Here is a 27,066-nt window from a genome sequence, read left to right on the forward strand (position 1 = left end):
ATTCCTTCTAATTTCTTTACAATGTCTAATTTCGTGATGGCTTTCCTCTTCTTTGAAGCACTACCATCTGAAGACTGACTTTCGTTTAGGAGCCATGATAAGGGCCAAAAAGTTGCCAAACAGAGCACTTCCTCCACGCGCAACCAAACTACAGTAGTTCGCCAACTCCCTCACTCGTACGCCTCGTTACTGTGTATTCTTCCGCTACGTGCAACCAAACTAGTTTGCCCACATAGTCTGAAAGTACAACACTAACGATGTAAACTGAAACACTCACTTCTCAATTTTTTTAAAGTTTTTATGGGAGTGAGTGTTGTAAACTTGAAATGTTGTATGTCGAGACGTTGTAACCCGAGGACCCTCTGTATAGTAATTTAGGCAAAAAAAGACTTGATTTTAATATACATATTACATTGAACACATTGATCCCATAGATAGTGTACAGTATGTGTTTGAAAAAATATTAAGTTAGATTCAGCAGTTGTCGCATCTTTTAGCAAAGAATGATTTTAACAAAATATTGCATGCATATTGGTTGCTTATGCACATCATGTTACATAATCTGCTTGTTTCAGGTTGTGTCACAATATGAGTTGACTTGAGTAAAGAATCTCTGTTGGCTCTTCCAATATACCAAATTTCTTTTAAATAATATATTTTGTTCTATATTTACATTTTTCATTTAGTACCAAGAATTGCTGCTTTGTCTCATTTGTCTTGCAAACTTTCTTTTAGTAATCTCCTGGATCACTCAAGTGACCTGTATTAGATTTAAGGTAGACAACAACATTCGTTTTGGTGGGCACTTTTTCCATCTTTTTATCCTCCCAGCATAATACTGTTAATTTTAATGTTTCTTTCAATGTACAGTAATTCAATGCAGGATGAGCTTACCTTAACTGTTACTCTGGAGTTTGTTGCGATTGTCTAAAATGTTCTCTAACTTGCTTAAGTAGCAAGTTTTGCCGGCACCCGGCATCATGGAAATAATAGCAAGGTTGAATTTCTTTTCACTTCTGCATGCCTTGACAATTTTGATCAACAACAGTTTTAGCTGCTGACATCAATATCTGCATTTGTGGATTGTGGACTATTTGGGGGCAAAGTGTAAGAACCACTCAATTTGTATGTTATTGTCATCTCATTCATTGACACATCTGACTAAAACTGTTAGATTAATAAAGCTAATTATCTGAGATTCTGCAGTAGTCTTTTAGATAAAAAAACAATAGTTGGATCAATGTGTTCAATAATGTTAAAGTGCATTTTCTGTGAGTTATTTACCTAATTGGCATTTAAGTGGAGATTAAACATATTAGGGCAAATGAATGTAGGGTTAAAAGCTTAATCTGACCACATATTACTTGTATGTAGGCTACTTGTATTAGATATTACTTTTTAATGAAAATTGTGCATTTTAGACCCATTGAAAACACTCAGCCCTAAAATGATGTTTTTATTTAGCATGACTGATTATAAAATTGCATAAAGAGGATTTGGTAAATTAATTGGTAGATATATAGTTTTACCAAAGGTTGATTTTTATTTATCGTAAATTATCTATCCAACATATTTTTTTTTTCAATTTTTACAGGACAGTCAAGTTTTGGGACCTTGAAAAGTTTCAGATGATTGGATCTACAGAAGTGGAAACGGGTCCTATAAAGTATGTTTGCTGTTGATTGTTTGTTGTGTTTTTTTTTGTTTTTTTTTGTTTTTTTTTTTGTATTTTTAAAACTGTTTAGGATTTCTAATGCTTGTGTGCTGTTAGCCCTTACAATTGATTGATTTGAGTGGTAATATATTATTTTTAGCTATTAATATAATACAGGTAGTCATCGACTTACGACCATGTTCAGTTTCAACAGAACAGTCATAAGCTGATCTGGACACACAATGGACTGGTATATGTATTCAAACCTCTTTAGTAAGTCCCCTAATTCACATTGTTTGTTTTATGTCCTTTTTTTTTTATAATCTTTCTTGGCACATTGTGTAGATTTTCACTTTTTTATGGTGAATTCATTATTTCATTATTACTGTTGCTCACATGGGTACCGAACCTTTAATAGCTTCACAAATCCTTTCCCACCGTAAATCCCTTCGCACCTCTCTGTCAGCATATTTTGTCTTCTAAATGTGTTGATAAGCCCAAGCAGCAAGCAGCCTGCTATACCATTCCCTCCCCCCATCTCCTCAGAATGGGCAAGAAGTTCTCGCAGTTCCTGCCTTGATTGATTATCTAGGAATGAGCTACCCAGAATTGTAAGGGGAAATCATTTGATATATGTTTTGTGTCTACAACAATCTATGTAAACACATTGTTAAAACATGTTTTAGTAATAAATAAGACAATGTACATATGAACTGTATAATGTGTGAAGGCTGATGGCCAAATATTGTGCCAGTACAATACGTCAGCTTCTGTGGTGCAGCGGTAAAATCAGCTGAATTATAATCCGGAGGTCATGAGTTCGAAACCTGCTCCCCGACAAATTTACCATTTTGTGTAGTGAGCTGCTTTTATTGTTAACATTATACAATAAAAACATACATTTGATTTTGTGTCTGTAACAGCCAGTGTAAATTTATAGCACTTGTAAAAGTTAGCAGGGTTTTTTTTTTTTTTTTTCCCTTCACTTTATTCTCTCAGTCACGATCATGATACAACACCAGTGAACCCACGCATCGCCCATCACCTCCCTCTGCCTCAAATCTGACATGGTTACTTTTTATCTGAAACTGGAAATAACTGTAGATGTGAGTGGTGTTTTGAGACAATGGAACTAGAAATGTTTGATTTTTTTTTTTATTCAGTTGAGTGTTCCTGCTCACACTGAATTAGTATGCACCTTATGGTCCATGATATCAAACCCGCACTGACAAAAAAAACAGAGACATCAGTATATATGATATTTGGAATAACTTATTTTATGACCTGTACAGTACATTTTGGAAAACATTGTGGCACTGATGCAATATTATTCATATTCATTTGCACGACTTCTTTCGCTTGAAATCAATGAGTGCATTCCCCCGCCCAATCCCCTGGTCCAATGGCCGGAAGGACAAGCTGGAGGGAAAAAAAAAATCAAAATCTGCAGGGTTCCAACCCCATGATACTGCCCAGGCCCAACTGGGCATTCTACCTAACATAAATCAGTCCTCATGGTTTTCAGGCTTCATGTGAAAGAATTTGGTGGTGATGGTCATGTGGACAATCTGGCCTTCAATCTTTCAATGTAGGGACTGCATGGTTCCCTGATCAAGTGGCGGTTGTGTAGATTGCCACCACAGAAAAAGAACAGCAGAGAACATAGGGATTAGTACAGATGTCTTACCTGAAGAAGGGGTTTGAGTTGCCTCAGAAGCTTGCATATTGTAATCTTTTTAGTTAGCCAATAAAAGGTGTCATTTTGCTTGACTTTTCACCACTTTTCTTCATCTTGTAAAGCACTTTAAGCTACACTGCCTGGCCAAAAAAAAAAGTCGCCACCAAAAAAAAAGGTCACACACTCTAATATTTGGTTGGACCGCCTTTAGCTTTGATTACGGCACGCATTCGCTGTGGCATTGTTTCGATAAGCTTCTGCAATGTCACAAGATTTAGTTCCATCCAGTGTTGCATTCATTTTTCACCAAGATCTTGCATTGATGATGATAGAGTCTGACCGCTGCGCAAAGCCTTTTCCAGCACATCCCAAAGATTCTCAATGGGGTTCAGGTCTGGACTCTGTGGTGGCCAATCCATGTGTTAAAATGATGCCTCATGCTCCCTGAATCACTCTTTCACAATTTGAGCCCGATGAATCCTGGCATTGTCATCTTGGAATATGCCCGTGCCATCAAGGAAGAAAAAAATCCATTGATGGAATAACCTGGTCATTCAGTATATTCAGGTAGTCAGCTGACCTCATTCTTGGAGCACATACTGTTGCTGAACCTAGACCTGACCAACTGCAGCAACCACAGATCATAGCACTGCCCCCACAGGCTTGTACAATAGGCACTAGGCATGATGGGTGCATCACTTCATCTGCCTCTCTTCTTACCCTGATGCGCCCATCACTCTGGAACAGGGTAAATCTGAACTCATTAGACCACATGACCTTCTTCCATTGCTCCAGAGTCCAATCGTTATGCTCTCTAGCAAATTGAAGCCTTTTTTTCCGGTTTGCCTCACTGATTAGTGGTTTTCTTACGGCTACACAGCTGTTCAGTCCCAATCCCTTGAGTTCCCTTCGCATTGTGTGTGTGGAAATGCTCTTACTTTCACTATTAAACATAGATCTGATTTCTACTGTTGTTTTTCTTCGATTTGATTTCACCAAACGTTTAAGTGATCGCCGATCACGATCATTCAGGATTTTTTGCGTCCACATTTCATTCTCGAAGACGATGGGTCCCCACTATCCTTCCAGTTTGTAATAATGCGTTGGACAGTTCTTAACCCAATTTTAGTAGTTTCTGCAATCTCCTTAGGTGTTTTCTCTGCTTGATGCATGCCAATGATTTGACCCTTCTCAAACAGACTAACATCTTTTCCACGACCACGAGATGTGTCTTTCGACATGGTTGTTTAAGAAATGAAAAGCAACTCATTGCACCAGTTGGGGTTAAATAATGTGTTGCCAGCTGAAAGATAATCGCTCATGCAGTAATTATCCAATAGGAGGCTCGTACCTATTTGCTTAGTTAAATCCATGTGGCGACTTTTTTTTTTGGCCAGGCAGTGTATATCATTTGTATGGAACTGTGCTACATTAAAAAAACTGCTAAAAACAACGTTTAAGTGCTCCACCGTATTAGCCTGGCTAATTTCTATCGGTAAGCTATTCCAGATTTTAGGTGCATAACAGCAGAAGGCTGCCTCACCACTTCATTTAAGTTCATCTAAGCAGACATTCATTTGAAGATCTAAGGGTACAATTTGGAGTGTAAGGTGACAAGCATTTCGAAATGTAGGATGGAGCGAAATTATTTAAGGGTTGTAAACCATAAGCAGTACTTTAAAGTCAGTTCTAAATGGCAAGGGTAATCAATGTAATGACATCAAAACTGGAGAGTTGTGCTCGGATTTTCTTAGTTAAGATTCTCACAGCTGCATTCTGCACTAATTGCAGCTGATTGTCTTTTTTGAGTAGTCCTGAAAGGAGCGCATTACAGTAACGTAGTCGACTTAAAAACAAAAGCATGAACTAATTTTTCAGCATCTTGCAGAGTTATAAGGGATCTGACTTTTGCTGTTTTTCTTAGGTTAAAACATGCTGTGCTGGTAATCTGATGTGATTTAGAACTTAAGTCAGAGTCAATAATTACCCCTAAATTCTTTACCTCTGTCTTGACTTGCCTAATGGGTCAAGTTTATTTCTAATACCCTTACTGTGTCCATTTTTACCAGTAATTAAGATTTCTGTTTTCTCCTTATTTAGTTTAAGAAATATTACTCATCCACTCAGAAACACAAGCAAGACATTGGGTCAGTGAACCAAGAGATTCAGGGTCATCAGGCACTAATTGATAAATACAGTTGTGTGTCACCAGCATAGCTATGGTAGCTCACGTTATGCCCAGAGATAATCTGACCTAATGGAAGCATGTAGATCAAAACAGGCAGTGGACCCAGGATAGATCCTAGTGGATCACCATATCAAATATCATGTGTATTTGAAGTATAATTACCTCAACTAACAAATAATTTTCTACTGGTTAAGTAAGACTCTCTAACCAATTTAAGACATTGCCAGAGTCGCCTACCCACTGAGTAAGGTGATTTATAAGAATATTGTGATCAATGGTATCAAATGCGACACTCGGATCCAAGAGAAATAGAACAGATAAGCATTAACTCGCAAGTCATTTACAACTTTAACCAGTGCAGTTTCTGTTCTGTGATTTGTTCCAAAACCCGACTGAAACTTAGCAAGAATAGCATGTTTATTCAAGTGACCATTTAGCTGCGTAAGGCAGGTTAAAAATTGGTCTAAAGTTGTCAAAAACGGAGGAGTCAAGATTATTTTTCTTGAGCATGGGCTTAACAACAGCAGTCTTAAGACAATCTGGGAAGACCCTCGTATCTGATGATGAATTTACTATGTTAAGCACACTATCAATTAGCACATCTGATACTTCTTTGAAAAAGCTTGTTGGTATTGGTTCAAGCTGGGTCAATTGGGTTTCAATTGAGAAATTATTCCATATAGATCGGGTAAATCCATTCTGGTGAAAGAATTTGCTTAAAATGGAATACCAGGTTTAATAGGATCAGTATTGGGGGGGATGTACCGTATTATTTCTAATATCATTTATTTTGTGAGTAAAAAATATAGCAAAAGCCTCAAGTTTCACTGGAGGGTTTTTGGATGTATTCCATTGAGTGACCTGGGTTTAGCAAATGTTCAATACTAGAGAATAAAACTCTTGGATTACCAGCATTATTATTTATAAATTTAGAGAAGTAGCACCGCCTCTCAAGACAGACTATGTTGTGTGTACAGCACGTTTTGTGCAAACTGGTTACAATGGGATAACTTAAGGTCACATGCGATCACATTAGCTTTCTTTCCTCCCTCATACTGCATGATCACCTTCATTTTTGTGTCCAGGTCAATTGCCTTTTTTCCTGTAACTGAACATATTCGAAACTGCTGCATGTAATAAATTCAGATCAAGAAGAACAAGCCATGGCATACACAGCTGGAAGGGCAAAAACTGTAATTTGCCAGTTAGACTCTGTAGCGGTCATTTGTTGAATGGTCACAAGATGCATAGGTTGTAGGTTGACGACTACCTGTAATTTAAAAAAAAAAAACTCAGATATGCACTGTATTATTATTTTACTTATTATTATTATTTTTTTTCTACCTTCTTTAGCATTTTCTTATCCGGTTTGTTTCTCTCTACCAGGTGCATTGCATTTAATCCAGATGGATGTTGCTTGTATAGTGGCTCCCAGGATTCTCTCAGGGTATATGGTTGGGAGCCAGATAGATGTTTTGATGTGGTGTCAGTAACTTGGGGCAAGGTAGCTGACCTAGCTATCTGTAGTAACCAGCTGGTATGTTCATTTCTGTTACTTGCTTAGTCTACTTTATGTACTCTTGGTTGGAAATTAATGTTGAGATATTTGAATTCACCAAAAAAGGCAAAGTTTAAAAATTGTGTTTTTAAGTTACAAAAAAAGAGGTCAAGTTGAATTGGTAAAAGGCTGAAGAAAGATTTGCTTTGATTTGCTCAAACTGCTTGAAAGTGATTTTATAATTTTTTAGAAAATGAATGATCAGTATCAGAAATACAGAATAATCTTTAAAAGTTTTCATTCATTTGTATTGTCTTATATAGTACATTTTTTTCAGTACATGAATTAGATTGTAGATTGCTTCCTGTCTACTGTCTATACATACATCCTGAAACCTGCCATTATAATTTAGGATATTTTCATAATGTAACTTGAAAGTATTGGTTTTTCTAAGAAAGGCAACCCCCCCCCAGTCTCCTAACTGCTTATTGGTTTCCATATTACAGAAGATATTTTCCTCTGCTAGATTAAACTTTGGCAGGTATACATTGAATGATTAAAAATTGTATTCATTGTATTTTCTTAATTAAGAATTTAAATAGCATTTTATAAAACAATAGTTGAGTGTTTTTGTAAATTTTAATGCTCATAGTTGCATGTCTCTGTCAGTATATCCACTTATTAATAGGACTGGGTTGTTCATAATTATTTCTAATATAGGCATCAAAGTTAACATAAAGGTAATACATAAATAAAGCTGTGCATATATGTTACATTAAAGGAAATCTGTCAAAATTTGTAGTGTAAACTTAAATGTAAGGATTTGCTTGAAATGTGTTTTCCTCTTACTGTTTTTTCTATTCTTAAGATTATAAATAAATTAAAACCTGAGTACTTCTTTTGAAATAATCAGATTTAATATAATGTCCTGAAGTTGATAGGTATTGATTGAAATAAATGTTGCCAGTTAGGTTACAAAAACGTAACTGCAATTTTCTGTGAGATATTAATCACCAGTTTTTTCTGTGGTAGAAGACTGCCTTTTTCAAGTAAAATCTAAATTATCTTTAGGAAGTTTAATTTTCAACATGATAATTTTCTTTGATTTCTCTAGATTGGCGTGTCATTTAATCTGACAAATGTGTCCTCGTTTGTTGTGGATCTGAGCCGAGTAAAGAAGTCTGGTTCTATGATTCAAGGTTTGCTTCTTGATGATAAACCTCTCAGTGAGCCATATTCCAAAGGCACTACTATCAGGCGAAATTATGACCGACCACTTACCACTTGTAGCAAACCCCAAAGGTATGTAGTAAAGACTCTCTTGTGACAAATTTTTAATAATAGCAATAATAATTTGATGATTCAGTATTTTAAAGAGATTTAATTCTTTTTCCGTTTTCCTGTAAAACTCAGTTGCATTCTATTCAATCAGTATGTCTTAATAATGATGCACTGATTAACTGGTCAGTGCCCACACACTGCAAAAGTGACATTAATTTGCAGTTGGTATTGGTGGTATAGTGGGTCCACAGCTCATGTCAAGAGGCCACTTTTTATATAAATAATCGCCACACTCGCAGCTTAGCGAGGGGGCGTGGTGATTGTGTGGCTAAAGCGGTTCCCAGGGTGATTCATGATGTGACCGTTTCTCACCTAAGTACACAGGTGCGAAACCATCCGCATCCGTGATTGTTCCCGGGGCTGCTGATTTCCCACAGCTGCCACGTCCTCTTCATAAATAGAAGCGCAAGGCGGCTAAGGGGAGAAGAGTAAGAGAAAAACAGCCGGAGGTTGCAGGAGAGCAGGAAGTAGTATGGAGAGAGAACCGGTGCGAGCAAGAGCGAGCATGTGCTCGCAGGCAGGCAGCTGGACAGTGAGCCCTAGCAGGGGTGTTTGGCAGACACTCGGTGGGGCAGAAGGAAGCGGTCGCTCCAGCTAATCGAACAAAGAGTCTTGCGAAAGTGAGCCTCAGTGTCAGCGACCTGACCGTTGAGGAACCCAAGTCTCGGTCCGGTAAGGTAGCTGTACGAAGCCAAGGAATGGAAGGCAACTGGACAGTAGTAAGGTCAGCTGCAGGAAGGGCGACTCCTCTGTTGAGAAGCCTGATGGGAGAAGCAGGGGGAGTCGCCAGATAAAAGAAGACACCGGCTTGTTTTTAAAGAGACAGCTTTCACCATTGTTTTAACCTCGTTTTAAAGGATTGTTGTTTTTTCTATTTTATTGGATTTTTTAACCTCCACTCTGCAACTATTTTATGGATTATTTATTTAATTACTTTTTCAATGCACTTCACTTCTTCATTTGAACACTTTGTTTTTGATTGTTGTTTTGCTGATTTTAACAAAAGCACTTTCCACTATTACACCATCCCCTTGCTCCATTGTTATGCCTTACTGCTGAGTTCATCAGTAACATTACCGAAGGTGACGGATTCAGGGCTCCCCGAACGCAAGATGGGAGCATGGAGCAAACCCGCATCGTCACAGTATTACTTTTGCATGGTGTTAAAGATCATGTTGTAAATATGATAAACAATTTCATTTTAGTAATAAATGAAAGCTTTGCATGTTCCGCTTTCCTGCTGTTGTTAATCACATAGCTCTGGGAGGATGAATTTGATTATATACTTTATACATGTATGTTTGAGAAGAGTTTGCTTTGAAAATTAGCAGTGTGAAAGCAAATAAATAAAAACTCAAAACACAAACAGCAATATTTTTTTATTTTTTTGAAATCGCACAACATTCCATAAAAATATTTTTTTACAAAAAAAAACAGCAATATTTAAACCAAAACAATTAAGCTACTGACTTTTCATCTTACCAAACGCCTCAACCTTGTATAAGATAACGCAGGCTCAATTAATAAATGAGCTATGTATGGAATGGATCCTGCACTGATTTAATGTAACTTTTTTTTCTTTTCTTTTTTTTTTTTTTGCCCAGTATTCCACATATTGACTGACACCCTGAAACCGTTAATTGTACCAAACAAGTTAACTAAATGGATACAAAGTTACTGTTTACGTTTTTTGTTTTTTTAATTTAGAACTTTACAAAGCTTTTAAGTTTTATTTAATAAACACAGTGCTAAATGATAGAATTACTATGTTCATCTGAATGGTCAGTGTGACATCGATGGCCAGTGTAGTACACTCAGACAAGTGTATCAGTCTTATTTATTTAATTCCTGTATGATTTCCTCTGGTTTTTTTTTGTATTTAGGGTTAAACAGAACTCTGAGAGCGATCGAAAGAGTCCTGAAGGAGATAGACAGAGTCCTAGTAGCGAAGAAGACAAAGATGAGAAGGAATCCACAGCAGAGATTCGCAATCCAGAAGACTATAAAGAGATCTTCCAGCCAAAGAATGCAATCTGTAAACAGTATTTTCAACTAATCTCAGCAAATCGTGTAGCATTTTTGACCAGACTTACTGTTTGATTGTCTTTATTCCTTTGTTTTGTATTTTGTTCCTATTATAATATCATTTGTCCTTTAGAGACTATGGAAATATGTTTGAATAATAAATATATATATATATATATATATATATATATATATATATATATATATATATATATATATATAATATATATAAATGAATGAATATGAATAATATGTGTGTGTGTGTTTTTATATATGATTTTATTTTTTTAATTCTTAGCTCGAACACCTCCAAAGAAAAGTGAGCCATTCCCTGCCCCACCAGAGGATGGTGAGTATTAAAACAATTCAGGCTGAACCCTTGTCCTTTATTAGATTTTACAGAACTAAATTAACCATAGTCTTAACTGTCTTGCAGTGAATATTACATCTTTATGCGTGTTGTCGGCAAAGCTCTGTAAATAAAAACCTTAATATTTCAACTTGAAGATAAATGTAATTCAGTTTGGTAAATATATGTAGGTACAGTTGTAGTGGTGAAGCAATAAGGCTAGTAAAATGTTCATGTTATCATTTTTAATATCAAAGACAATATACAAATACAGCAAGTAGATTAATATATAGTAAGTACTATACAATAGTAAACACATCCATCCTTCAGCTGGTCTGTCTAAACTGTGGCCTCTTCAATCCTTGAAGATAAGCTTTCTCTGTAGAACTTTAGAACTTGTCTATAACTTGTCTATATTTGGTATAAATATTTTTTAATTGCTTTATCGGAGTATTGTTGAAGACTTTTCCCTAATATATCATAATTTCAAGAATTTAAGCAGAATACATTACATCTGTTGGTCTTTGAAAGCCATCTATTCTCATCCAGTTTGCAATTGAATCTTATTACCCTGAGAGTATTTTTTTTTAATTTAAAGAAATACCCAAGTTAAGTCAAAGCCCCACCCCCCCAATTAGCACTAAAATTGAATCTTAGCTATACAAAGTGTTGAGTCAGGTCAGACTCCCATCAGAATACATACTCCCAAGTATCAATTAAGAGCTACTTAAATGAAACCTTTGCTAGAGACTGTACTATATAGTCACGTACACTAAAAAAATGAAATCCATACTTTTTGGTTGTTTGATTTTTAGATCACTTATCACTTTCAATGTAACTGTCAGTTAAATTTTACCCTTTAACAGTGACACATGATGAGAGCTGACTCAGTGTTGGGTTCCTTGAATAAACTGCTGCTTTGTACTAAAATATTCAAATATCTACTGCAGCAAGCTTCTTCCTTTTTGATCTGAAATAAGATAAAGTTGTAACATGTCCTTTTTCCCTCCTGTTTACATTTTAATAGTGTAAAATATCCATTTTTAAGAGCATTTCCAACATTGGAGATACCCCTTATATCTGACTTCTCCAACTGCAGTATCACACTAATTTAGGGCAGAAGTTAACCTCTGTGACTCAAATTAATGGAGCATTTGAAAAAAGAACACAGTGTTTTTAAAGATATTGTAGTCATGCACGTTGCCATGGCAGGGTTAATTTAAATGTTTTTTCAGTGGCTACTGTTTATTCCATAATAAAGATATATGGAATGTCAGAGCAGCAAAATTAAATACTTTTTCAATTGTGTAGTCTAGAGAATGAAAATAAGAGCTGCTAGTGTTTCATTGTAAATTGTCATTTGTTCTGTTGGTTATTTAGCTTGGTTATGGTATGATGAAAAGTTTAGTAGCTTATTTTGTCTACAGCACATGGAAAACAGATGTTGTCTACTGTCATAGTTCCACCCACCTCTTTCCCAATCTGGGCTTCCACCAGTACAGCAAATTACCTTTCAGCATATTAGACCAGAAACTTAGGGCATCCCAGCTTTAGAGCATTTGCAGCATTGCTAAAGGAGATTACATCTTGCCTGAAGAAGGGGCTTGTGTTGCCTCAAAAGCTTGCATATTGTAATCTTTTTAGTTAGCCAATAAATGGTGTCATTTTGCTTTACTTTTCAAGAAAAAACACAAAATTAATGTTGATTGTTTCCACAATTTACATTACTTGGGTTTTCAGTGGCTTCTCAGGTTTCCTGTTGCATCCCTAAAATGGTAATTGGCCAATCTAAATTGTTCCAGAGTAAGTCATTATGGGTGCATGTAATATTACTAGAAGACATCCACTTCCCATGGCCCAGTTATTTTTAATTAAGTGTGGCTGTATAATTTATCTCCTACTCCTTTATTGGCAAGAAACTATTTTTCAGCAGTTCATAAGAGTATTGCATTTTATTAATATATTCATCTTGCTGGTAGATGATCACAAAAAAAGTAAGTTTGAATTGAATAAGTGGAAGAATTAACTCTAAACGATTTGATAAAGACAACACAGTTTTATGTTCCAGGTTTTCTCTTATTAATGTCATCTTCTTAATAATGAATTAGTTATTGCTCATATGTAAATATCCAGGGAAAGTGGGGGTATTTAGGGGTCAAGCTTAGTGTATTTATTTTAGGGACTACATTATAAAAATAAAACATACTGCCAATAATACTGCTTGTAAGACCTTTTAATTTTTATTTTTTATCATTGAGTACATTTTGGTTTTTTTTGTTTGTTTTTTTATTTTATTTTAGAGAGTTTTACAATTAAACCCAGCACTCCTTTAGATGCACAGACTCCTGTACCAGAGAAAATAAAAGTAAGTAGCTTTATATTGGTGCTTTATCTCTACAAAACTAGGACAGGGCATATACATTTGGTATAAATTAAACAAAAGGGTTTTTTTTGTTTGTGTTTTAAAATATATAGCCATTTTATATCCTCCCATATGGCTTACTGTGATTAGTTGATTTGTTCCATGTTAATTATTCTTAGATGGATGTTATTTTCCCCAAGTAAACAATCCAGAACAACCACATTGAGAATAGGTACATAAAGAAGGCAGCCAAAAGCTTTAGAATTTCCATTTGCTTTCTTTATACACTGTAATAAATTAAAATTGCCTTTCCCAATTACAGTTGGGTAGTGGTTTTACATTTTCATATTCTATAATACATTGGCAATATTTTTTCTGTTCTAAGGCGCTAGAATTAAGAAACCTCTCAGTGGTGCCAGTTTTTGGTTCATATACTAGTATATTACCAAAATGTTTAACTGTGTGGAAAATGTGTATTTATGGAGTGTAGCATGTGCCCGAAATTTTATTTAAGAATATGTTTGCATTGTGCTGTTAACTTTTCTGCAAATATGTACTTTCGTGTTCATTAAATTGGGATATCCTGGTTTAATACACAATATAACAGATTAATCTAATTTTCGATACCACTTTGCCCTGGTGAAGATCGTAGTGGTTACAGGCTAAGCAGTGAAGACCAGATTTCTCTTTTACCCACATCAGGGTGATCCATAATGTTGTGTTAGTCTGTAGAGATTTATTGGGGAGCCATGAATACTCCAGTCGACAAATGTTATTCCAGATACTGTCCTGGAGAATTCTCATTTCAAATTTTTTTGTCATCTAGAATCGGTCTGGAATTCAGTGTTGTTCTTGTGTTTACTGTTTTACACACAAAAACGGTCCAGAGATATTGAGTATACTAGGTGTGTGTGATATACATTGTCTAAGATAATATTGTTTTAACAATTTGCAAGATGAAATTGAGTATGTCACTCACTTTGCAAAAAAACAATCAAAAACACACCTTGAGAATCCACACATTCAGTCTTATGCAACAGGGTAAATAGACTACTGAGTGTGCGTAAATTTCATAATTTTTTAAAATGGATTATTTTTATTTCTGTAAAAAGTATATTATTGGGCTTGTTTTATTTCACAGGCAGTCTTTGTTGGGGGTCCTCAATTCCAAACCACATTTTTTCCTTTCATTTTTTTAAAAAACTCTTACAGATCCTTTTGTCTTTGCCCCCCGCTCCATACCACCCCTATGGCTGCAGAAGTTGGAGCAGGTGATGACACAAGAGAGGGAACAAAAAATAAAAAAAAGTCTGGGCATCAATTTTAAAAAAAATGGCAATTCAGATAAGATGATTCTCTGCACACTTCTATTGAAAACAAGATCAAAAGCTACTTACTTGATTATACCTGAGGTAGACAGTGATGTCAATCCATTTAAAAGGTGGAAAACAAATCTCCCCAAATTAAGGAAATTTGCAAAAAAGTGCCAGTGTACAGTGCATCCAGAAAGTATTCACAGCGCATTACTTTTTCCACATTTTATGTTACAGCCTTATTCTAAAATAGATTAAATTCATTTTTTTTCCTCAGAATCCTACACACAACACCCCATAATGACAATGTGAAAAAAGTTTACTTGAGGTTTTTGCAAATTTATTAAAAATAAAAAAACTGAGAAATCACATGTACATAAGTATTCACAGCCTTTGCTCAATACTTTGTCGATGCAACTTTGGCAGCAATAAGAGCCTCAAGTCTTTGTGAATATGATGCCACAAGCTTGGCTCACCTATCCTTGGCCAATTTCGCCCATTCCTCTTTGCAGCACCTCTCAAGCTCCATCAGGTTGGATGGGAAGCGTCAGTGCACAGCCATTTTAAGATCTCTCCAGAGATGTACAATCGGATTCAAGTCTGGGCTCTGGCTGGGCCACTCAAGGACATTCACAGAGTTGTCCTGAAGCCACTCTTTTGATATCTTGGCTGTGTGCTTAGGGTCGTTGTCCTGCTGAAAGATGAACCGTCGCCCCAGTCTGAGGTCAAGAGCGCTCTGGAGCAGGTTTTAATCCAGGATGTCTCTGTACATTGCTGCAGTCATCTTTCCCTTTATCCTGCCTAGTCTCCCAGTTCCAGCTACTGAAAAACATCCCCACAGCATGATGCTGCCACCACCATGTTTCTCTGTAGGGATGGTATTGGCCTGGTGATGAGCGGTGCCTGGTTTCCTCCAAACGTGACGCCTGGCATTCACACCAAAGAGTTCAATCTTTGTCTCATCAGACCAGAGAATTTTGTTTCTCATGGTCTGAGAGTCCTTCAGGAACCTTTTGGCAAACTCCAGGCGGGCTGCCATGTGCCTTTTACTAAGGAGTGGCTTTCGTCTGGCCACTTTACCATACAGGCCTGATTGGTGGATTGCTGCAGAGATGGTTGTCCTTCTGGAAGGTTCTCCTCTCTCCACAGAGGACCTCTGGAGCTCTGACAGAGTGACCATCGGGTTCTTGGTCACCTTCCTGACTAAGGCCCTTCTCCCCCGATCGCTCAGTTTAGATGGCCGGCCAGCTCTAGGAAGAGTCCTGGTGGTTTTGAACTTCTTCCACTTACGGATGATGAAGGCCACTGTGCTCATTGGAACCTTCAAAGCAGCAGAAATTTTTCTGTAACCTTCCCCAGATTTGCGCCTCGAGACAATCCTGTCTCGGAGGTCTACAGACAATTCCTTTGACTTCATGTTTGGTTTATGCTCTGACGTGAACTGTCAACTGTGGGACCTTATATAGACAGGTGTGTGCCTTTCCAAATCATGTCCAATCAACTGAATTTACCACAGGTGGACTCCAATTAAGCTGCAGAAACATCTCAAGGATGATCAAGGGAAACAGGATGCACCTGTAACATAACAAAATGTGGAAAAAGTGATGCGCTGTGAATACTTTCCAGATGCACTGTATCCCTGCCTTAAGTAGCCCTTCTGAGAGGGCTTTCAGCACTGGAGAAAATGTTGTAGCATGTAACAATGGTGCTCTGGAGCCAAATGCTGTGAACAGACTGGTGTTTCTGTCACAAAACTTGAAGTTTCCTCAGTACAATTTTACAGTTTTGTGTTTTTTTTTTTTTTTGGACTGGTGATTTTACTATTTTTGCATTTTTTTACTTCAGTTTTAAGTAAATAAATAAGACCTGTTTTTCTTAACTGTTGTTTCCATTAATGTCATTAGTAAGCTACAATTAATATCCTATTAACAAGACCAAGTTTGATCAATAAGACTTTTACAGAAACATTTCAATGCAAAATATTCTCTAATAATTGTTATCATCAAAGTCCCAAAAATACTGATATATACTTTTTGCCACTATCACACCACCCCCTAGGGTACACTGTATAAGTAATTGTGATATATACATTATGTAAAATTTTGTACATAATACCTTGTTGGTGTTGTATGCCAGGGATAGTTGCTACCTTATAAAACTTATTATAATACAGAGAAAATATAAGATGTTTCAAATATTTAGATATAAACATTTCTGCACACTAATTCAGTTGTCAACAATAATATTCATATAACAGACCAGCAGTTTTCTTGTAGTTTCAAGAAACAAGTTATTATGAGAGATGTTATGCCAGTATAAGGTGTGTGTTTTTTTTTGTTTTTTTTTTTAAAGTGTCCCTAGAAACCTGGGGCAGCCAACTGCCTTCCTTTCCAACACTTTACTTTTTACCATTTTTGAAAGGAAGTTATTGTGCCAAAATATGCACAATCACTTTAATTCACTCATATTTAATTTAAGATCATTATTGTAAGCTTGTAGCTAAAATACTACAAGCACATTTCTGTACTCAACCAAACCATTTGATAATCAGTGGATCTCCACCCCACTAGTTCCAGCTCCTTTCTTGACAGTAATGTTCAACACTCCAAGAGCAACTTTGGTTTGACAAGGTATAGACCGCTTAGATCTGCTTATGTCTATAACCCAGTGGGTTTTGTACCCTTTTATAGATTTCACTTTTGGTTTCTTAAATCTTGCTTTCGTGGGTCATCCAGCCCCTAAGTTCTTCTGTTTCTTCATTGTTCTTAGTCCATTCTATCCCCTTATATCAGTTTGCATAGGATAACCCTACAAGAAGGAAAAACTCTAATGATTTTTATGACATTCCAGTATCTGTACCACAGCATGGCCATTAGAGAAGAAAGCATTTTTGCCAAAACCTTATGCAAAGCAGAATTTTAAAAATGCATCATATTTTATTAGGGTTTTTGATACATTAGGTGAATTACAGAGATATGTATAGTTAGTTTTTGCTGTAAATGATAATGTAGTTCATAACTTTTGTTTTAGTTGGATCAGTTGAAAATGCCCCCTGTTGCTTCATCTACACCTGTGAATAGAGTGGAGCCTACAATTGTTCCGCCAACCAGCCGTGCACAACCTGTAGCTGTGTCAGCTCCAAGCAAAGTGGAACCAGCTGTCATTCCTGCATCTAGAAATGAGCCAATTGGATTAAAGGCAACAGATTTTTTACCTGTATGTTATTGCTCAGTATCTCAAAAATTACTTACCGAAAACCAGTTGTGAGTATTTGTAGCGATAAGGACATTTATCACTGTCTGGATTATTTTGTTCTAGCCAGCAAAAAATAATAATCAGCTTGCCTTGAGTGATGATGATGCCTTATCCCAGATCCGAAAAGGCCATGAAACAATGTGTGTAGTCCTTACAAGCAGATATAAAAATCTTGACACTGTGAGAACTGTATGGAGTAGTGGTGATATAAAGGTAAGTACATATTTCTCCTTTCATAGAGCCGTGTACATGGCAATCAAGAATTAATTCTGAATTATTAATAATAGTTTGTAAGATGAATATATTGGTAATTTTTCTAGATTTAAATTTGCTGTATGTTCTTGCCTGATAATGTACATTATAGAACCCTTAAATGTTTTTGTTTGTTGAAGAAATTTGTTTCATTTTATAGTTTTAATCAAAAATGTGTTTCTGTTCTGCTCCAGAATTCTTTGGATTCAGCAGTAACCATCAATGACCTGTCAGTTGTGGTAGACATGCTGAATATCATCAACTTGAAACCGTAAGTACAAAAATGTGTATACTTTAGCTATTTTCAGATGTTTTTTGGTTAACTTTTTTTACTTTGTTAGTATAAAAAATGTCACCATCTGGAAACTACATTTTGCACTGTGCACCACAACTATGGTTCAAAATAAAAATATACTTGGAACAGTTTGTAAATAAAGGTGCACCTACTAACCGGGACCAGTTGATACAAAGTGACATATCACTCATTTCAAAATTTTTATTTGAATTATTATAGTTATTTTGGGGGAATAGGAACAATATATAACTGCCCTACATGTAAAATAATAATGGATATACAATATTATTCCTTCTGTAATAGTTCCTTACCTGATAGATACATCTGAAGTCAGGTCAAAAGTAAAATATTTAGCCTAGATGTATTAATATCTGGTAATTTCTCTTGCAGTGCAAGTCACACTCTTGGAGAGGTGAATATAGTCTTTTGTGAATTAACGAAAAAGTTCTTTGGTCCGCAACACTTGATAAAATTAACAATTTACATCATAACTGGCCAGTAACATATCAATTTTGCCTTTTACATTTTAGATTTTTTCCAAAACTGCAGCATCCTTGTTCAATAGACAAAAATGCATATATGTTAAGTTTGTGACTTTATAGTATTTAGCGGAGTAAGCCATTTGTATCAGATCATTTTCCACTCTCTGATGATTTTATGGCACTTTCAATTTAAGAAAGTGTTAAATGATTCATCAAGTATTTTTATACCCTGATTCTGGAATTTTGGGATGGCAGGTCTGTTAAGGAAGTTATTTATTTGAGGCTGTTTGTAATTGGAATTAGATAAAAAGCCAATGCTATATGTGGTTTATTGGTCTGTTAGCTGTGCCTTGAAATATTGTAATCCCAGTAAATCTGTCTGTAAAAGCACAATTGAAAGTGTTGTTTTCCGCATATAGTAAAAGTGGGATAAGTCAATAAGAACAATATTGTTACCTGTCTCATAGATTGCTGCCACCCAGCACACATAGGAGTACAGTAATCCCTCCTCGATCGCGGGAGTTGCATTCCAGAACCCGCGCGATAGATGAAAATCCACGAAGTAGAAACCATATGTTTGTATGGTTATTTTTATATATTTTAAGCCCTTATAAACTCTCCCACACTTTTTACATTAGAGCCCTCTAGACATGAAATAACACCCTTTAGTCAAAAGTTTAAACTGTGCTCCATGACAAGACAGAGATCTTCTTTCTTCTTTCTCACAATTAAAAGAATGCAAATATCGCAGAAATCCGCGAACCAGCGAAAAATCCGTGATATATATTTAGATATGCTTACATTTAAAATCTGCGATAGAATGAATCTGCGAAAGTCGAAGCGCGATATAGCGAGGGATTACTGTATTCGGTAATGTTATTACAATGATTCAAAAGTGATTTCCTTTTTGCAATGATGACTTATTGAGAATAAATTTTAAAATTGTATTTGAGTAAATGTGTACCAAACAGGAAAGTTTGTCTTTCTAACGGGAAAAAGTAGAGTTTTTTTTTTTATTTATTTATATATTTTTTTTCTCAAAGTAATTACTTTTACTCACTCAAACACAATGTCTTCAGTTGTTTTTTTAAATTTTTGAACAAAAAAGTAGTATATTGTATTTCGTGTTTGTTCATGGTTTGGCCATAGCACATATTTTGCCTTTTCTTATGTGTGCAAATGGCATGCTGTATAAACCTAAGTCTTAATTGGTATTGTGTGCTTCTAATGTATGATGTGTTTGCTGGAGAACAATGGCAGTCTTTTTTTTCTTTTCTTTTTTTTAAATGTAAGTCACTGCTTTGATATATAGTGTAATCCGTTTATTTGATTTATTATCTCATGTTCACAGTACAGTTAACATTCCTGTTGTAATGACCCTCTGTGTGGACAGAGGAGAAAGGAAGACAACATGGATTGTGGAAATAATAACAAGCTGAAAGGTTTTTTCCTTAAGGTTACAATAAAAAAAGTGTTTTTAAGCAATGTTATAGTAGAAAGAGAAAAAAAAAGCTATAACTATTTATTTCCCTGACTGCCGCTTCTACTTTGTTATGGCCATGGCAAACACCCTGAGTGCTGCTCTGGTGTTTCATTTGGCATCCAAAGGTGTCTTACTATCGTGACTTGTGCACTTTTGCTCTTTTCAATCCTGTTCATTACTTGTTGACCCTTGCAAGTCCTGCAGCCTTCTTCTGTTCCCATTTTCAACCCCTTTTTCCCTTTGCATAGAGAGACGCTCAGGGAGGGCCCTCTCCTATGAACATCATTGTTTGCAGGGAGTCCATTCAGCTCATCTCTTGGTTTCTTTCAGTGGTTTTAATTTACATAGGCTGAACTCCACTGGCTGCTAACCTTTGCATTGGCCAGTGTCAAAAAAAAAATGCTGAGTTGGTCACTTAAGGAGTCCCCTTGAAGGTTTGAGGGGTGCTGGTATTGGCCTGCTTCAAACACTTGGAGTATGTGAATGCCATAGCAGCTCTTTCTAATTAAACATTGTGCATGATGCAGTAATTGGGCTGTCTTCACTCAAATACAGTGCACTCCTGCTTAACCATCCAAGCTCGTGCCTCCTGCTGAAATATGAATGCCTGACCGCATTCTTGTGAGACAAGCAAAATTAAGAAAAAAGTGACAACTGCAGTTTTACACTATGAGAAAAATTCTGCAAATACTTGCAGTCAGTCAAAAAAGTGTCCGTCCAGCTGTTGATGTATGGTATCATAGACCATTGACCCAGCCCTAGTACATTATATGATTAAGACGTAAAGAAATGTCTGCACTGATTAATTCTGAATTTAAAGAACTATTTTTTTTCCAGAAACGCACAATCATTTTATGAATAATTAAAAAAAAAAACTAATATTTAAGTCAAATGAGTAGTTAGCAGCTTTTGTTGTGAAGTATCTCTACTTACACATTCTGTATTTTGGTAATTTACTGGTTATTTTACCATTAAGAAATGCAATTCTTACATTAATTTTATGTTATGATAAAAATTCACTCACTAGTAAAACCATTTTTATGTAATAAAACTACACGGGCTATTTTTGAAATGGATTCTTAATTTTGCATTATGATTTTCATTTAATGTAGCAGCATTAGCACTTGTCAGCTTAAAAAGAACAAGCACCTTTGTCAAGGCAGCAGCAAAAGCACTGGAGAGGAAATTTCATGTGGGGGCTGAGGTCCGGTCAGCTCGGTTTGGGGAGCTTGCACTGGTATACAGTGTGTTGCCATACCCGCCACATGAGGAAACCTCTCCTGGTTGACAACCCCCCAGGCAGACACACCGTCCAGTTTCACCCTTTTTTTGAACTAGTTTGTCCCGTGACAAGGTCTGCTGCAAACCAGTCATTTTACTGCTAGTTTTTACAGTGTTGAGAAGTTGGTAGTCTTAATGTCGAGGTTACCAAACCTATAATAAAAGAAAACGTAACAATGGATTCAATAAACGACTTAAAAAATTGTCATTATATTTGTTTTGTCCACTCCATAACTTTTGAGTTTCATAAACAAGAAAAGCCATGTCTGCCTCTTCTTGTAAATGTGTACTGCATTAAGATCAAAGTAAATTAGTATGAGGGGGGAATAAACAGGACTCATGCAGTGGTCACTACCCAATACCTGGAATACCTGATTAAAAATGTAAGTCCAAAAAGTTAGTAATAGGGGCTTAAAACATACCAGTGAATGGCTCTTAAGAGTTAAAATTATGCATGATGGTAGGAATAATGAAATTTAAGAATCTTGTAGAAGTTACAGTCAGCAGAGAAAAATGAGCTGATGTGTTCCCACATACACTGGTTCATTAGATTCAGTCAGCTAGCAGTGCTGTTAATTTATTAGAGCAAATCTGGTTATATTTAAATGAGGCACAAATATGTAATAAAATAAAACTTGGTGAATTAAAACAAGCACTGCAGCATTTTTGTAATATGACTATCTGCATTTACTTTTTTTTTATTTTGCAACATTGTCTTGAGTCTTTGGTGTCCTACAGCAAAAATCTGTATATTAAAATGAGCTCAAATCTTTCATAGATGCCTATGGAAGCTGGACCTTTGTACTTCTATCCTTCCTCAGATTGAAAAACTGCTGCAGAGCAAATATGAAAGGTAAATGAGTTTCTTAAAATGATGACAATGTAAGTAATTAAATAATGCTAATGTCCAATCCTCTCATACACAAAGTGGTTTTAAAATACAAGTCGGGTTATCTGGGATACTTAAGTGTCCTTTCCTTTTTCCCCTCAGTTATGTTCAGACAGGATGTACTTCTCTAAAGCTTATCCTACAGCGATTTTTGCCTTTAATAACAGACAATCTTGCAGCACTTCCTTCAGTCGGAGTAGATATCACCCGGGAAGAAAGGCAAGTACTTTAATCCTTATCTTTGGCATACTTTAACATTTTAATTTTTAATGTGTCTTTTTTTTTTTTTTTGCTTTACACAGGCATCAGAAGTGCAAGGCATGTTACAAGCAGTTGAAGAATCTCAGCAACGTTGTTAAAAGCAAAGCAGGGTTAGTGGGACGTCACGGCAGTGCCTTTCGAGAGCTTCAGCTTCTCATGGCTTCACTGGAGTGATGACGACTTTGAGGGCAGTAATTGTGCCCTCTGTGCATAAACTTTAAATCAAGCCAACTCCTCCAAGACAGCTTTTGGAATGAAGAGACTGAAGGTGGTCTTATGAGGCACTCGTGTTTAAGTGGTTATGTATTGAAGAATATCTGTTCCTGGTTTTAAAGGAATATAATAGAATTGTACATTGTTTCTCTTGTACACTCATTTTGAGTGGTTTTGAGAGTAGATACCCTGTTTTCCCACTGGACTGAGAACCCTAGTAGGTTTTATATTTAAGAATTAAGGTTCACAGCTCCATATTGTAGTAATGCAGCCTTTGCTGGACAAAAGTTTGTGGGCTTTTTCTTTTTTGTTACCCAAAATTGGCTTTTGGATTTCTCTAACTAAAGCATTTTTCTCTAACAGAGCACTGTACTGTACACACAAACTAATCATGTGGGGTTGATGATTTTTTAACAAAGTAAATGAAGTTTGCTGGTATTGAAGAAAGGATGAATTATTCTGGGAACCCTCTCTTTGGTTGGAAGGACGGATCATAATGTCTTATGTGGCCTAATGCACCTTAAGTACCTTACATAAAAACACATTTATACTTTTTATTTCACATTAAACCAAAAAAAAGTGCCCGGAATTGAGAATTCTTTTTTTCAAGTGACTCCCGAATGTAGAAACCAATGAAATTTGGCCACTTTGTTTGCATTAGTGGGCTGCTCAGCTGCTTTCTGGTGCTGCTGTTCTTTTCTGGAATGATTTGCTTCAGACACCGGAATATCTAAATGGTTTAATTTGAAAGTTTTGTTGTTTTTTTTTTTTTTAATTTAACACAAATCTTTGCTTGGAAAAAGATTTTCACCACATGTTTATTTTGCCATTTTGTAATACTTGCTTCAGGTATTTTGACAAATGTATGATTTTGTTTAAAATTGACATTTCTCCTTCTGTACCTCCTCAAAACACTTTGTGCCTTGCAATGCATGACAAGTGAAACATTCATCACTAACAACAAGAACTTCAATAAGAAGTTTTTGTTTCCAAAATTATGTACATATTTTTTAATACCTAGTATGCCATTATTTTTCTAGAACAGTGATTCAGGAGAGTTTTCACTGTATCAGTAAAACATTCCAGATTTTATTTTGTACCATGTCTTCTATCATTTTGAAATGACTCCTGATCTGAAGACTTCCTGATTCTGCACTTTTATGTTATTTTGCCATGTTTGGTTTGTGTACATGTGACATATGAAATGAAGTCGGACTGGGACTAATCCATTATATTTGTTGTAATTAATAAATAAATTGTTTTGGTCAAGTTAGTGCTACAGAATTATTCTCTAAAATCCATCCTTTATGCCACTATGATCAAATCATTCAACTAATCATTCAGTTCTTGTTTTAGACTGACATTTGGTTTTAGTCATTCAGCCATTTTAGTCCAAGTGGCAAATCTTCTTTTAGGCTTCAGTTTTGTTTTTTTGGGTTTTTTTTCCCAACTTTCTCTATATGAGGTTGTAATGAGGATTTAGCAAGAGGTAAAATTGTGTGAAAATATTTGCATGGAAAGAAAAAGTTAAAAAAAATAAATAAAAAGGAAAATGCATATGCCAAAAAAAATCTAATTTTTAAAAAACCTGGTGCATGCACATTTCAACGCAATTTACAGTTTATAAATCACAATTGCTTTGTAAATATGAGCAAGTTCATGCACCTCAAGTGCCAACCTGGAACATCCATGTATGGAGCATGCTAATCAGCCTCACACGTATGCAGTCTTGATGCTACAAAACTTCATTGGCTGGTAGAGCAGCCCCACACTTGATGCATAGAGACCCCACCACCTGCAGTCAAAAGTAGCTCATTATAGTGTTCTGGGGGGTCCAGGAAAGGCATAAGCTTCCAGTGTCTGAGTGGGTAACCACAGTTGCCCAGTACAACATAGTAATGACATTGCTCCAGTTACAATGAACAGTAAAGGCCATATAAAAAGCTGATGGTTCAGCCAGTTACCTTACCAATAATCCACTCGCCACATACAGAGCACCGTCACATCTGCCAATGCTACTTGGCCTCAAAATAAATGTATCCCGGGTTGACCTGGGCCACTGCGACCATAACGTTTGTTAGTCTCACTTTGGCATCACACATGACTTGTTCATTAATGGAATATCACTGCTCACAGTAAACAAATGCGGCTTCATTATCGTCCGGTGCCCTTATTGCAATATGAGTGCAATAAGTTGCTCCAATTATGTTAGAACTGGACACTGCTGCAAATTGACTTTTGTTGGCAATAATGTGTTATGTTTCATGTATGAGGACCCGCATCACACCAAAACTGGATGCAGCACCTCGCCAGTCAGTTAATGACTTGCAGCACAGCTAGCATGATGGAGTGAAGCTCAGCTGAGATATTTCTGACGTGTCTGCCAGTACCCTGTGAAGGCAGGAAGCTGATAGACACTGACGAAAAAACAAAAAAGCTCTTCAGTGCAAATACGTAGCATTGGCCTTTTTATAAAGGAACTAAAATACAGTCTGTACTTCATATTCATTACTTCTGAGGTGTAATATGTTTGTTAAATGTGCATTACTACAGCCATGTGATATGAATTATTATGCATGCAAGTCGTCATTTATCTGATTTGCCTGCATCTCCCTACTTGTTCAAGGGTGACGTCATTCCCCAGTTTCTCTGAAGTGTTGCATATGCATGGGTCAGTGTTGCCGTAAATATGCCTGCACTCCCCCATCATGTTTTCTTTTATAAATCCTGACATTTGTGTGGGACGTTTCAAGCCTCATTTTGTGTATACACAAAGCATTATAAATGAGAAGATATTAAATCCAAAATCCGTGTTGGAACATTAATCTACGTGGTCAGACGGCTTTGGCATTTCAGAGTTTTTGATTGGTCTTGCTTGTTTGGTGAGCCACATGTGAGCTGCACTGTAGTCATTTTTCAGGTTTGTGCAGTTTTTTTTTAGACTTGCTTAGGAAGAGGAACAACCAGTTCAGCCACCTGACGCAGCCAGTACTGTGAGGTAGAAGTTCTTGTCACTAAATTAGAGGCACGAAATGGCAACAAACACAAATATATTGAATGGCAACATGTTATGGATGCTGTAAATGCCATGAGCTCTAGTCACACCATGCCTGAAATAAAAAAGTCCCCGTCGTTAGTCATCAGGAGAGTGTGCGTATAATGGGAGGAGGCAAAAATACACATCTTCGCTATCTGATTTTGATCTGTAAATGGCATCTACAACTGAAGATGCCTTTTTATGTGTCATTCGTTGTGCAAGCAATCCTGATAATTGTGAGTCTTATCTTAGCATCGCAGATGACTTGTATGTTACCGTGGTGCTTGAAAGTTTGTGAACCCTTTAGAATTTTCTATATTTCTGCATAAATATGACCTAAATCATCATCAGATTTTCACTCAAGTCCTAAAAGTAGATAAAGAGAAACCAGTTAAACGAATGAGACAAAAATATTATACTTGGTCATTTATTTATTTAAGGAAAATTATCGAATATTACATATTTGTGAGTGGCAAAAGTATGTGAACCTTTGCTTTCAGTATCTGGTGTGACCACCCCCCTTTCTCCCTCTCCCTTTGCAGCAATAACTGCAACTAAACATTTCCGGTAACTTTTGATCATTCCTGCACACCGGCTTGGAGGAATTTTAGCCTATTCCTCCGTACAGAATAGCTTCAACTCTGGGATGTTGGTGGGTTTCCTCACATTAACTGCTCGCTTCAGGTCCTTCCACAACATTTTGATTGGATTAAGATCAGGACTTTCACTTGGCCATTCCAAAACATTAACTTTATTCTTCTTTAGCCATTCTTTTTTAGAACGACTTGTGTGCTTAGGGTCGTTGTCTTGCTGCATGACCCACCTTCTCTTGAGATTCAGTTCATGGACATATTTTCTGACATTTTCCTTTAGAATTTTCTGATATAATTCAGAATTCATTGTTCCATCAATGAAGGCAAGCTGGCCCAGATGCAGCAAAACAGACCCAAACCATGATATTACCACCACCGTGTTTCACAGATGGGATAAGGTTCTTATGCTGGAATGCAGTGTTTTCCATTCTCCAAACATAATGCTTTTGACCTAAGCCAAAAAGTTCTATTTTGGTCTCATCCGTCCACAGAACATTCTTCCAATAGCCTTCTGGTTTGTCCACATGATCTTTAGCAAACTGCAGACGAGCAGCAATTTTGTTTTTTGGAGAGCAGTGGCTTTCTCCTTGCAACCCTGCCATGCACACCATTGTTGT

The 27,066-nt window shown here is 36.4% G+C and overlaps 1 protein-coding gene across 1 annotated transcript in view; it reads left to right on the forward strand.

Moving 5' to 3' along the window:
- Positions 1 to 24,088, forward strand: part of katnb1 (katanin p80 (WD repeat containing) subunit B 1) — a 45,641-nt gene extending 21,553 nt beyond the window's left edge. Inside the window, exons 9-20 of the mRNA XM_039763213.1 lie at positions 1,595 to 1,666; positions 6,907 to 7,057; positions 8,133 to 8,320; positions 10,243 to 10,394; positions 10,683 to 10,733; positions 13,034 to 13,098; positions 17,439 to 17,624; positions 17,727 to 17,876; positions 18,110 to 18,186; positions 22,235 to 22,309; positions 22,448 to 22,564; positions 22,648 to 24,088. Coding sequence (XP_039619147.1) covers positions 1,595 to 1,666; positions 6,907 to 7,057; positions 8,133 to 8,320; positions 10,243 to 10,394; positions 10,683 to 10,733; positions 13,034 to 13,098; positions 17,439 to 17,624; positions 17,727 to 17,876; positions 18,110 to 18,186; positions 22,235 to 22,309; positions 22,448 to 22,564; positions 22,648 to 22,780 — 1,417 coding nt within the window. The 3' untranslated portion in view covers positions 22,781 to 24,088. The remainder of the gene's footprint in view (positions 1 to 1,594; positions 1,667 to 6,906; positions 7,058 to 8,132; positions 8,321 to 10,242; positions 10,395 to 10,682; positions 10,734 to 13,033; positions 13,099 to 17,438; positions 17,625 to 17,726; positions 17,877 to 18,109; positions 18,187 to 22,234; positions 22,310 to 22,447; positions 22,565 to 22,647) is intronic.
- Positions 24,089 to 27,066: the final 2,978 nt, after the last annotated feature.

This window comes from Polypterus senegalus, chromosome 9 (assembly GCF_016835505.1).
Source record: "Polypterus senegalus isolate Bchr_013 chromosome 9, ASM1683550v1, whole genome shotgun sequence".
Classification (NCBI taxonomy): Eukaryota; Metazoa; Chordata; class Cladistia; order Polypteriformes; family Polypteridae; genus Polypterus; species Polypterus senegalus.